This window comes from Chrysemys picta, chromosome 7 (assembly GCF_011386835.1).
Source record: "Chrysemys picta bellii isolate R12L10 chromosome 7, ASM1138683v2, whole genome shotgun sequence".
Classification (NCBI taxonomy): Eukaryota; Metazoa; Chordata; order Testudines; family Emydidae; genus Chrysemys; species Chrysemys picta.
This window is the reverse complement of record NC_088797.1, coordinates 53,726,886-53,739,497: the sequence shown is the minus strand read 5'-3', so window position 1 is coordinate 53,739,497 and position 12,612 is coordinate 53,726,886. Positions and strand designations below refer to the sequence as shown.

Genomic DNA, 12,612 nt, shown 5'->3' with positions numbered 1-12,612 from the left:
GGACTGGATACTTCAGAGAAGATGGTTTGGGGGAAATTTGGGACAGAGTGTGTTGGGGTCATCCCTGCATAAGGTAACTGGGTGACAAAGCATACAGTGGGGTGGTTGTGTTGTAGACAGGCTGCTGGAGTCAGAACTGCTTAACACAGAGACACTCAGTGCATGCTTCTCTGTAGGTTATCAGTGTCCTGGTGGTGAATCACAGCAGCAGAGCATTAAAAACACTCAGAATACAGGGCAGGCAGTGACACAGTCCTTCACTGTCTGGGTTGCACTCTGGAATGTGACAGTGACCTCCTTTACTATGGGGACACTGGCCACACATCCACAGTTAAAGATGCAACCAATATTCCAAAATTAGGCTTGTTTTGACCTTTGTTCTAGTTATTTAGTTGAAGGAGCTATTAGTCCAGATTTTTTCTGTTTTTAATGAAAGTGTTCAGAAGGATATTTTTATTTGCAGGCTCTATACTGTTTCTAAGGTCAGGTCTCACAACTTCCAATTTTCACAATGAAATAAATGTACTCAAGATTTTTCAGCTACTTTTGCCTGACCACTGCCTCATTGACGGGTATGAAAATTCAGACCTATGTATTTGAACATGCTGTTGTTACAGTGTAATTGACTTGTTCCCTGGGATGCTGTATAGGCAGCTGGAAGTCAATTCAGACATAAAATGGATTTGGTAACACACATTTGTCCTCTAGAGTTTTAGATCTCAAACTACAGATAACAAAGCTCTGAAGTCTTACACTTCACTGCAGCGATGCAGCAGAGAAAATACTCCTTTGAGGAGGGTAACTCTTTAGGAGCGGAGTCTCTTTTGTTTCTGTCTTGCAAACCTTAAGTGGCCTGTTGGAGAGAAGCTTCCTGCAGCAGACCTACTGGGGGTGCAGTAGCTGAGCTATGCTTCCTGAAGAATGCCTAGGGTGTGTAGAAGCCAAGTTCTGCTACTGTACCCCTCAGAATGTGTGCATGAAGGGAGTGTCTCTCCAGTGGAACTAATCAGGTGTGCGGTAGCAGCAGGGAGTTCCTTCTGTGTGGAAGACGAATGAGCTCCACAGGAGAAAAGTCTGGAGCAGGAAAGGGGCTCACAACCATCAAACTTGGGGAGGGGGGTAAAGGGAGGAAATTTTAAAATTAAAAAGGTACTGTGTACCAGAAATCCCCACATGCAAGAGGGCTGTACAGGCTGCACCATTCTGGGCCTGCTGCTGCTGTCTCCACAGCACACAAGCTCTGCAAACTAGCACAGCAAAGGGAGAAAGACCAGGGACTTGCTTCCTTCCTGTCCCCATTGTCTCTCTCCCCCTCCACTTACCTGAATATAGCTGTCTTCCTGCCTCTGGCTGAATGCCAACTCGCCAAGAATGTAGAAGAGTTTCCGAATTTGCTGTGGATTCAGTTTCTCCGTATAGTCTAAAATGTTCTGTAATAGAGAAGTGTCAAAGTAGCCACAATACTCTGACAGGTCCTTCTCACACTCCAAATAGCACATCTGATTGTCAGTAACAACAATTGCTACCACTGTGAATTCAAATTAAAGAAGCATCCATGCATATGTCACCTCTGGGCTACATTACTGCAATTCCCCATGACTGAGGCTGAAAGGGAAGACATGCAAAATGTAGCTGCTCGCTTCCTCCATGGCTTTGGTCACTAGGAGCATGTTAAATCTGTGCTCCAGTCCTTCTACTGACACCCATTCTGCTTCCATTGCCACTTTAAGGCTTTGATCCTAGTTTCCAAAGCAGGTCCCAAGTGCATTAATGATCATGGTGGGATGGAGAATAATATGGAAAATGATATAATGCCATTGTATAAATCAGTGGTGTGGCTTCATCTGGATACCATGTGCAGCACTTGACACCCCATCTCTGAATGGATATTGCAGAACTAACGGAGGTTCAGAGAAGGGTGAAGAGCTTTATGGAGGATTCTTGCTAAAATCTCTAAACATTCTGTCTGTGTTGAGCATGCTCTATCCCCATAGAGATCCCTATGTGCCAAATACACTAAGCATCCTTGACCTCTACAGAGCTCACCACCTGCCTAATGCACAAAATATGCTCCCCAGACTCCACTGAGCCTCATACAGATTAGGCATAAAGCTAAAGCTCTGGGTTGGTTGCGATAGACTACTGCTGCTATCTCACAGTTTGGCTTAGGGGAGGGTGTATTGGGTTGGCATTAGGAGGAGACCATGAATTTATTATTGAGCAAATTCTAACAGCCTGTAGTGAGGTCGTATTGGCAAACCGGGAAGTGGGCGGGCTCACCCGCCCACTGCTAAAGGCTCCTCCCCCAGCCTAGCGGGAGGGACCACTGGACCCAGTACCAAATTATTACTTGGGACAACTAATAAAAAAAAACAGGGAGCGAGGTGACAGTCAAAGGTTCAAAATCAGGGAACCGGATGGGGACACCGAGCAGAGAACCCCAGACAGCGCCCACTGCTCCTCGAAGGTGGCAAGGGAGCCAGCGGACGCTGCCCAGTGGAACTCCGCCCGGAGACGTGAGACCAAAGAGGTATGGAAGTAGGCCCCACAGTCGCAGAGCACCCCCTCGTCCAACATCCTCTCCCTGGTATTATAGATGGTAAGTTTGGCCAGTGCCAGGAAGAGGTTGACGAGGAGGTCCCGCGACTTTGTGGGGCCACGGATAGGGTGTGCATAAATAAACAAGTGTGGGGAAAAGTGCAGCCAGAACCTCAGCAAGAGGTTCTGGAGGAGCCGGAAAAGGGGTTGCAGCCTGGCGCACTCAAGGTAAGCGTGCGCCAGGGTCTCCCTGATGCCGCAGAATGGGCAGGCCTCGGGAATAGGGGTGAACCGCGCCAAGTACACGCCCGTGCTCACGGCTCCATGAAGGAGCCGCCAACCAATGTCCCCGGCGGGCCTGGGAACTAAGGTGGAATAAAGGCTGGCCCACCGGGGCTCCTCACCCTCCACAGGTAGCAGATAGTCCCTCCACCTGGTGTCGGGGCGGGACACGAGGGTGAGGTGATGCAACGTGTGGAGCACGAGCGTGTACAGGTGGTCTCTGGACGCGGTCCGAAACCGGACCGGCTGCAGAGTGTGCAGCCGGCTCGGATTATGGGAGCGGGGGAGCCGGGGGGGCTCACGGAACAAGGGCCCGAGAAAAAGGTCCGGAGGGCCCGGGGTGAGGGGTGGGCGGGGAGCGCCCTCCCGCAGGGCCCGCCACAGGAAGCCGAGAGCAGGAGGTGACAATGCAGCGCCCACCTCCTGGAGTACACGCAGAGGGGTCGCGAGGGTGGAGAGCCCCATGCGCCGACCAAGCGCGCGGGGATCCACCCAGTCCCCTCTGGTGTAGTCCAGGAGGTCTCCGACCCTGGTGGTTTCCGCCAGGACCAACCTCCGGCTCACCGAGGGTGACTCCGCCACCTGCACACGGAGATCGGGATTGTGCAGCAGGGGCTCCGCGAGGAGATCCACACCCTCGGTGGCCACAGTGGACCTGGTCGCCGAGAAAAGCTTCCAGGTCCGGAGAAGGCCCTGGTAGAAGACCGGCAGCTCCGAGAGGTCTCGCGGAAGACCTCTCGGGTGAAGAAAAAGGAGCTGCCGGTCGTATCGGAGCCCTCGGAGGCGGCGGAGGAAGGCGTGCGCTAACGTGCTCCATGCCGGACTACCCGCACCGTAAAGGAGCCTCTGCAGGGCCTGGAGGCGGAAGACATGGACCTGGCTACGAAGGCAGACCAGGCCCTGTCCCCCCTCCTCCAGGGGAAGACTCAGAACCCCTGCAGAGACCCAGTGCAGTCCAGGCCAGAAAAACTCCAGGGCTATCCTCTGGAGCCTGGCCTGGAGTTCCGGGGCCGGGCTCAGGGTGTTGAGCCGGTGCCAGAGCATGGACAGGACAAGCTGGTTCAGCACCAGCGCCCTCCCCCGCAGGGAGAGACACCGGAGCAGTCCCGTCCATCTCCGCAACCGCTCACGCACCCTGGCCTCCAAATCCAGCCAGTTCTCCGACGGAGAAGGATGCGTGGCGGAAAGATAAACGCCTAGATAGAGCAGCGGACCCACGCTCCACCGAATGGCTTGAAGCGCGGGTGGGAGGGAGCCCGCCTGCCAACCGTCCCCGACCACCAGGCCAGAGCTCTTGAACCAGTTGACCCGGGCGGAGGAGGCGGCCGAATAAACGGCCTGACAGGCCTCCACCCGCACCAGATCCGCTGGGTCCTGGACCACGAGGAGCACGTCGTCGGCGTACGCCGACAGGACCAGCCGCAGCTCCGGCTCCCGGAGCACCAACCCTGCCAACCTCCGACGGAGGAGGCAGAGGAAGGGCTCGATCGCCAGAGCGTACAGCTGGCCCGAGAGGGGGCACCCTTGCCGTACTCCCCGCCCGAAGCTGACCGGCTCGGTCAGGGTCCAGTTGAGTTTGACCAGACACTCCGCCTCAGCGTACAGCACCTGGAGAAAGCCCACAAACTGGGGCCCGAAGCCGAACGCCCGCAGAGTGCCCAGGAGGTACCCGTGGTCCATCCTGTCGAACGCCTTCTCCTGGTCCAGAGACAGGAGGGCGAACGACAGACCATCCCTACGTCCCAGCTCCAACAGGTCCCGGACAAAGTACAGGTTGTTAAAGATGCTCCGGCCCGGGACGGTGTAGGTCTGGTCGGGGTGGATCACGTCCGCCAGCACGGACCCCAGCCGCAGCGAGATGGCCTTCGCTACGACCTTATAGTCCGTGCTGAGGAGCGAGACGGGACGCCAATTTCGTAAATCGCGGAGGTCCCCCTTCTTCGGCAACAGGGTGAGCACAGCTCGCCTGCACGAGAGAGGGAGGACCCCGCCCTGCAAGGACTCGGCCCAGACGGTGACGAGGTCTGGGCCGAGGACGTCCCAGAACACGCGGTAGAACTCCACGGTCAGCCCGTCCATGCCCGGAGATTTGTTAGTGGGCATGAGCCGGAGGGCTGCCGAGAACTCGGCCAGAGAAAGAGGCAGCTCCAGCCGGTCTCGGTCGCCCGCGCTGACCGTCGGGAGCCCGGTCCAGAGCACCCTGCGGGCCTCGGCGTCAGTCGGATCCGGGGAGAAAAGAGCGGCGTAGAAGGCCCTGGCCCTGCCACGCATCTCCTCCGGATCTGTGAGGGGGACGCCGTCCTCCGCCAGGAGGCAGGTGACATGCTTTTTGGCCCCCCTCCGTTTCTCCAGGGCGTAGAAGAAGCGGGAGCCGCGATCCATCTCCCGAAGGAGACGGATGCGGGATCGAACAAACGCGCCCCGGGCCCGGTGGTCTTCCAGGGCCCGGAGCTCCTCCCGCTTCTCCCGGTACGCCGCGCAGAGGGGTGGATCCTCGGGGCCGGAGGCCAGACGCCTCTCCAGCTCCAAGACCTCCCGCTCCAACTGCCCTATCAGCGCATCCCGCCGCCGGCTGGCGCCCCGGGCGTAGTTCCGGCAGAAGAGCCGCGCGCGGACCTTCCCCACGTCCCACCACCGCCGCGCCGAGGGAAAGGCGCGCCGCTGCCCCCGCCAGGCCAGCCAGAACTCCCGGAAGGATGCCACGAAGCCCACGTCCTCCAGCAAACTATTATTAAAATGCCAAAAGGCCGGCCCCGGCCGCTCGGAACTGAGAGAGATCGTCACGGTCACCAGATGGTGATCCGAGAGCGGGGCCGGCCGGACGCTGGAGGCATGGGCCCGCACCAGATGAAGGCGGGACAGATAGATCCGGTCCAACCGGGAGTGGCGCGACCGGTCGTCCTCCACCCGGACATAGGTGAAGGTGGTGTCGTCGTCCGGGTGGTGTTCGCGCCAGACGTCCACCAGGGAGTGATGGTCTACGATCTCCCTGAGGACGCCCGCGGCTGCCTGGGAATGCTCATGCCCAGAGCGGTCCCGGTCCTCGAGGGTGGTGTTAAAGTCCCCGCCCAGGACCAGGCACTCGCGAGAGTCCAGAGTGCCGAGGAAGGCCGCCGCCCGCTGATAGAAAGGCACTCGTTCCAGGCCCGTGTTCGGGGCATAGACGTTGACCAAGTTCAGAACCAGCCCCTCCACACGGGCCCGGATGTGCAGCAGGCGGCCTGGCACGACCTCGGCGACCCCCAGCACCTCAGGCCGCAGCCCCGGGGAGAACAGGGTGGCCACCCCAGCCGAATGGGCGCTGAGGTGGCTAAAATAAACCCCATCTCCCCACTCCAGCCGCCAGCTAGCCTCGACGGCCGGAGCCGTGTGGGTCTCCTGCAGGAAAATCACAGAGTACCCCCCCTCCCGAAGGAAGGAGAGCACCTGGCTCCTGCGGAGACCCCCCCTACAGCCCCGGGCGTTCAACGACGCAAAGGTGGTAGCTGTCATACGGAGGGCTGGGGCAGATCCTCATGGGCGGAGGGACCATCGGCCCCCAGCGGGCCCCGCAAGATCCCGGTTTCGACTCCGAAGGTCAAAAGGGAGTCGCGGAATCTGCGGGCCCGCCGATAGGCCGCGATGTCCCGCCGACCGGACCCCCGCCCCTCCCCCAAAAGCGCCTACACGGCCCGGAGGACGAGATGGAAGTCCCCCCAGCGCTTAAGGGCGAGCTGCACCTTACCCTGGGAACCACGGGAATCCAATAGAAAGAGGCGCAGCTCGTCCCGCAGCGCGGAGGGGGAGGCAGCGGCCAAGCCGCCGCCATCCTCCGGCGGGGCCCCTGAAGGGTCCTCGCGGCCCACGGTGACGGACAAACAAGGGGCCGAGCTCCGGCGCTGCTGCGCTAGGCAGCCCGTCCCCATCCCCGGCAAAGGAGAGAGCGGCTGAGGGAACAACGCAGCCCCAACAGTGGCAGGAAGGGGAGACACGAAAACCGCCCCCTGAGGGTTTTCTGCAGGCAACGGAAATGCGACAACCCCGGGGGCGGCAGTAACACCAGAGGTGGCAGAAGGAGACACCTCGGGGACAGGATCTGGGGCAAGGGCGGGACTCGAGGCAGGAACAGGGACTTGGGCAGGAGAGGGGACAGGATCAGGGACGGGAACGGGCTCCCCATCTCCCGCTGCCAAGCCGCTAGACTGCGGCTCCCCTCGGCCAAGGTCAGCATCCGAGGGGACGGAGGCAGCAGGGACAGGGGAAGCCTCAGGGGCAGGAACGATGGAAGGGGCAGGATCGGGGGCAGGAACCGGCCGCTCAGCAACGGCCGTCGCCCCGAGGGGCTCGGCGGCCGTGCACGAGATGATAGTCGCGGCCGGGCTGGCAGGTAGGGCTAAGGGTTCTCCCAGGACTAAGTCGGGAGCGGCAGAGTGGGGCGAGGAACCGGGAGCAGGAGAAGGGGGCGGGACTAAGCCAGCACCCGGATCGGGGCCCGCTGGCGGAGGGTCGTCCTCCCCCTGGGTAACCGGGGTCAGACCCAGGGCCTCGATCTCATCGAAAATGGAGGCGAAAGCGGTCCCCTCGGCCCCGGCCACCTCCCCGCCAGTCACAGGGACAAGGGCCGCCCCGGCACCGGCGGCGGCGGCGGGGGGCACAGACGGAGCAAGGGCCGGGAGAACCGCTGCTGAAGCCTCCTCAGGCGTGGGCCCAACAAAAGGGACAGAAGTTTCCCCAGCCGCTGCCACGGCATCCACGGTCTCCATGGCTGGCACCTCCTGCTGGGCACCGTCCGGGGGCGCGGAAACAGAACTAACAACGTCGGCCCCCCCGCGGCATCTTTCGGGGGGCCTGCTCTCCCTCCTCATCAGAGGGGAGGGAGAGAGCCCGCGACCTGCGGGCGCCGCGCTTCCCCCGGACGGTCACCCAGCCCCCCAAGGTGGAAGAGGAGGTGGAGGGCCGGTCAGCAGGGGCGGGGCCAGAGGGCAAGGGCGATGGCTTCGGGGCTCGGGGCGGCAGGGGCGGAGGGACAACAGGGGGGAGGGAAACCTCCTTCTGGGGCGGGCCCTTCCCCGCGGCCGGCGGAAGCCGCCCCGCCCCCTCCTCCACATGCTCCGCCGATCCAGGGTCGGCGACGGCAAGGCCCGCCCGCTCGGCCGTCTCCGCGGCCAGAGCGGGAACCGCGGCAGAAGGAGGAGGGGCGGCGGCAGCAGCAGTGTCCGAACCGCTAGGGTTGCCGGCGATGACAGGGCCGGCACCCTCCCGGGCCCCGGGGGTCTCGGACGCCCCTCCGGGCCGGGCCAGGGGACAGTCCCTCCGGACATGCCCCGGCGCCCGGCAGAGGAAGCACCGGGCCTCCCCCGTCGAATAGTGGACCCGATAATGGGCCCCCCGGTAGGGCACCAGGAAGGACCCCTCGAGCGCCACTCCGGCACCCGCCGCCGGCGGCAGCTGGAGCTGGACCTGCCGGCGGAAAGACAGGATGTGCCGGAGGGCGGGGTCCTTACAGCCCAACGAGAGAGGGCTCAGAATGGAAATGGGCTTCCCCAGGGTGGAGAGGGCAGGCAACAGAGCAGCGTTGGGGAGGTAGGGCGGGACGGAGGTCAAGAGCACCCGGACGCCCAGGTCCTCCAGGGGCTCCAAGGGGACAAACACGCCCCCCACCGCCAGGCCTCTTTCCACCGCCTCCTGCGCGGCGGCCTCCGACGCCAGGAAGAACACGGCCTTCCCATACATTTTGGAGGCCGCCACGATGGCCGTAGGCCCCACCACCCTCGCCAACGCCCGCACATACGTTTCAATGTGGGGCGAGGCAGGCACCAAGTGGGCAACGGACGCCGTGCCTCCTCGTCAGCGAGGGGAAGGGGCCGCGGTCACCAGGGATGGGTCCGGAGGCGGTGGTCGGGGTGGACGGCGCGGCGGCACGCAAAGAGGCGGCGGCCACCTGAGCGTATGCTCTGGGGGCTGGAGGTGGAGCGCCACCAGAGCTGGTGGAAGGGACGGCAGGAGAGGGAGGGGCCGCGGCCGGTGTCGGGGCCGCGGCGGGGATTGCAGCCCCGCCCGCAGGAGGCCGTGCTCCACGGGCGGGGCCCTTGCCCTTCTTCCTCCCTTGGCCCTTCCTGACGGTGGAGAGGGCAGCCGTGGCAGCGGCGGTGTCCAGGACAGGACCAGCCGAGGGGCCGGCCACTGGGGCGGACGGGGGTTCAGGGGCAGGGGCAGGGGAAGGGACAGGGGCAGGGGCAGAGTCCCCTGCCATTACAACCTGCAGCTGCTCCTCCCCTCTAAGCAAAGGACAGAGGAGGAGGGTCCAGCAAACGGGCCAGGGAAAGCGGGGAAGAAGGGGGAGGGGGCTAACCACTCCCTCCTAGAAAGCTACAGGAAGGGGAGGAGGGCGCCCCCGGGGTGAGTAATGGGGGAACGAGGAAAAAGCAACCACTCCTCCCCGCTAGGCTGCAGGCTGGGGAGGAGGGTGCCAACGGAGGGGGCACACAGGGGCGAAAAAAGAGGGGGGGGGCACAGGTGCCAGAAAGAAAGCCGGCTCCTCCAGCTACACTGGGGGGGGGAGGAACCACAACAACAGTAAAAAGGGGGGGGACGTGAACAGTGCGAAGGGGGGCAACAAAACGGGGGCACAAGCGCGCGCGGGGGGGGTGGGGGGGGGGGGGCGCACCAGAGCAGCGGCTCAGGAACAAAGTGGAATGTCCAGCCAGCTGCAGCCCAAGGACAAGGAGGGGTAGGAGAAAAAACTCCAGCCAGCCGCAGCCCAAGGACAGGGCCGGGAACGCAGCCAGCAGGCTAGGAACCGAGGGGGGGGGGAATGGGCACCAAAAAAATAAATAAACCGAAGGGACTTAAAAAAGGGGGTGGGGGTGGGGTAGGGCCAACTAATACGGGGGGGGCTACAGGGAGGGGACCCCACCAGCTAAACGCAGTTGGGGGGCAGGAGAAGTCCAGGGCAGGGGAAAAGGTGCACCCACAACGCTCGCGAAGCGCAGGCTCTGCCGTTCACTGCTGCAAGTAAACAGTCCCGGACGGTGGAAGAGGCGGGGGGAGCAAACAGCCCCGCCGAGGGGCGAAAAGCAGGTCCAGGTGGCACGCGGGGCGGTGGAGGGGTTGTCGGCAGCTGTCGGCGGTGGGGGTGGTGGCAGAGGGGGAGCAGATGGACTTCAACAGTCCGCTACGGGGGACGGGACAGCAGGCTCCCAAGCCGACCTCGGAGCTTTCTGGCAAGCGACGGCTTCCAGTCCGAGGAATTACGAGCTAGAGGCTCAGTACCGTCCACACTCCTAACGCGACTGGGGGCACCACCACCCCAGGAGCAAAGATGGCAAAGTCACTCACAACACAGTTCTCAAACAACCCCCTCCACAATCTCTCGAACCAGGGACGCAGTCTCTTCGCTCTCCGCGACGGAGGCAGCGGCTCCCACACAGGAACAACAGCAGCAGCAGCGAGCGGCAGTCAGTCGGCCGGGCAGCCGGCCAGGCAGGCAAGCAAGCAGACAGGTGGGCCCCCAGATGGTATCGGTGTTGGTGTTGGGGGGCCGATGCTTCTCCCTCCGGAGGCGAGGCGAGGGGGGGGGGGCAGGCCGGCAAGGCCCCCCCCACCGCACTCCTCACTCACTCACCCAGCAGCGGCAGCAACAGCGAGAGCAGCAAGCAGCAGCAGGAGAGGGCCAGGGAGAACGGAGGGAGAAGGGAGCACAGAAAGCTCCGGCCTGGTTCCCGACGGCCCCTGAGAGAGAGGAGCCTGAATTGGCACCCAAGTGGGCGGAGCCACCGCCACCTGTTCCCGCCCCCCGGAAGTCAAGGGGCGGGACAGGAAGTATAAAAGCCAGGCCCCAGCACTCAGTTGGAGCCCAGCGGCCGGAGAGGCCAGACGTGCCGGTGCGAGCTCCGGCTAGACCGAGCCTTCCCAGAGCCAGGTACCCGGACGCGGACGGACCGAGCCTCCCCAGAGCCAGATACCCGGACGCCGGCCGACCGGACCTCCCCAGAGCCAGGTACCCCGACGCGGATTGGCCGAGCCTTCCCCGAGCAAGGTACCCCGAAGTGGAGTGGCCGAGCCTGCCCCGGGCACGGTACCTCGAGGGGGAGCCCGAGCGCCCCCCTGACCCGAGACCGGAGGAGCAGCCCGACCCAGACGACCCTCTGCGAGCTGAGGAACCCATGGTGTGGGACCCCGCTGCCGAGCCCAGCGATGAGCAGGTACCAATGGAGGGGGAAATGGAAAGTAGCCCGGGGGTAGCTGACCCCAGTCTGGCTACAGCAGAGGAGCTAATGTCGGTGTGTTGCGGTCAGGACCCCACCGACACAGCGGCAGACTGACTGCCGCTCTTAGGGCCCCGGGCTGGGACACAGTGGAGTGGGCGGGCCTGTGTCCCCCCTGCCACCCCACTTACGGGTGGCAGCTTCCCCCTCCAGCCAGCATTCCGGCATCGCACTTGAACTATTGTTTGTTGCCCCGCCCTGACTAAGGGCCTGGGCCTACTGAATCTGTGAGTGCTCAGCTCCTGACGCAAGGTCCTGAGCCCTGGACTATTGTTTGTTGCCCCGCCCTGACCAAGGGCCTGGGCTCACTGACTCTGTTGGTGGTCAGCTCCTAATACAAGGCCCTGAGCCCCTGAACTATTGTTTGTTGCCCCGCCCTGACTAAGGGCTTGGGACGTCCTGAGTTTGCCAGTGCTCAGCTCCTAATACAAGGCCCTGAGCCCCTGAACCTTTGTTTGTTGCCCCGCCCGGACTAAGGGCCTGGGCTTATTAACTTTGTTACTGCTCAGCCTGAAGGAAGGTTCTGAGCCCCCCGGGACTATTGTGTGCTGCCCCGCCCTGATTGCGGGCCGGGCATTAACTCCTGACTGTTATTGCTCAGCCTAAAGGAAGGTTCTGAGCCCCCTGGACTATTGTGTGCCGCCCCGCCCTGATTGAGGGCCGGGCCTTAGCTACTAACTGTGTGAGTGCTCAGCCTTCAGGAAGGTTCTGAGCCCCCCTGAACCCTTGTGTGTTGCCCGCCCTGAGCTAGCGCGTGGGCTTAACTGACTTTGTAATTCTCAGCTCCGGCAGTGAGAACCGGAGCCCGGACCAGGGTTGCTGCCTAGCCCTGACGGAGGGCGGTAGCCCCTTGCAGAGACCGATCCAGACCGTGTAGTGAGGTGGCCTGGTTCCCGACGGCCCCGGAGAGGGCCCAACCCCCCCACACCGGACCTTTACACAGCCCTACCTCCAAAGACAGGCATATATAATTTCCCTCCATTTAATGAGGGGGTAAGCGAGAGGTTGCACAAGGTCACTTGTGGCGGAGCTGAGAATAGAACATGGGTCTCTAACATGGCAGAGCCAAGCCTCACCCATTCAGCCACGCGTCAGGCACAATGTGCCAAATCTAAGTGCTTTGCTGTGCTGTCTATAACCACTAGACCATACTCCCCCCCCCCAAAGCCAAGAATAGACTGCAGAATTACCAACATTCCCCTGCTGTCTAATAAATAATTATATAAGCTACTTGCAAAGGTGCACTGCATTCCCCCTAATGATTGGTCCACAGAGGGTATTAGGCTGTTATCCTCAGAGTCTAACAGTTGTTCCTTAGCTGGAATGGTAGAGGTCTCTGCTGTGGATACAAAGGTCCAGCACATGCAAGGGTAAATATGGTTCCTCATGAAGGAATTTCTGATTTTTTTTTTTTCATTTTCCTTTTTAAAAATCCTAGCAAGTTACATACAAAAACCCTATATTAAAAAGAACATTATGACTGCAAAGTCAAGCCATTCTCAGTTAGGAAATGCTTGATTTAAGATTGCCTACACAACTAATTTGG

At 61.7% G+C, this 12,612-nt stretch overlaps 1 protein-coding gene across 14 annotated transcripts in view; it reads right to left on the bottom strand.

Annotated features, from left to right (window-relative positions):
* The window catches only part of FANCD2 (FA complementation group D2), a 206,072-nt gene that overhangs the window by 131,320 nt on the left and 62,140 nt on the right, over positions 1-12,612 (bottom strand). For all 14 annotated transcript variants that reach the window (XM_042850045.2, XM_042850048.2, XM_042850051.2 and 11 more), the window contains one exon: positions 1,323-1,430. In XM_042850045.2, coding sequence (XP_042705979.2) covers positions 1,323-1,430 — 108 coding nt within the window. The remainder of the gene's footprint in view (positions 1-1,322; positions 1,431-12,612) is intronic.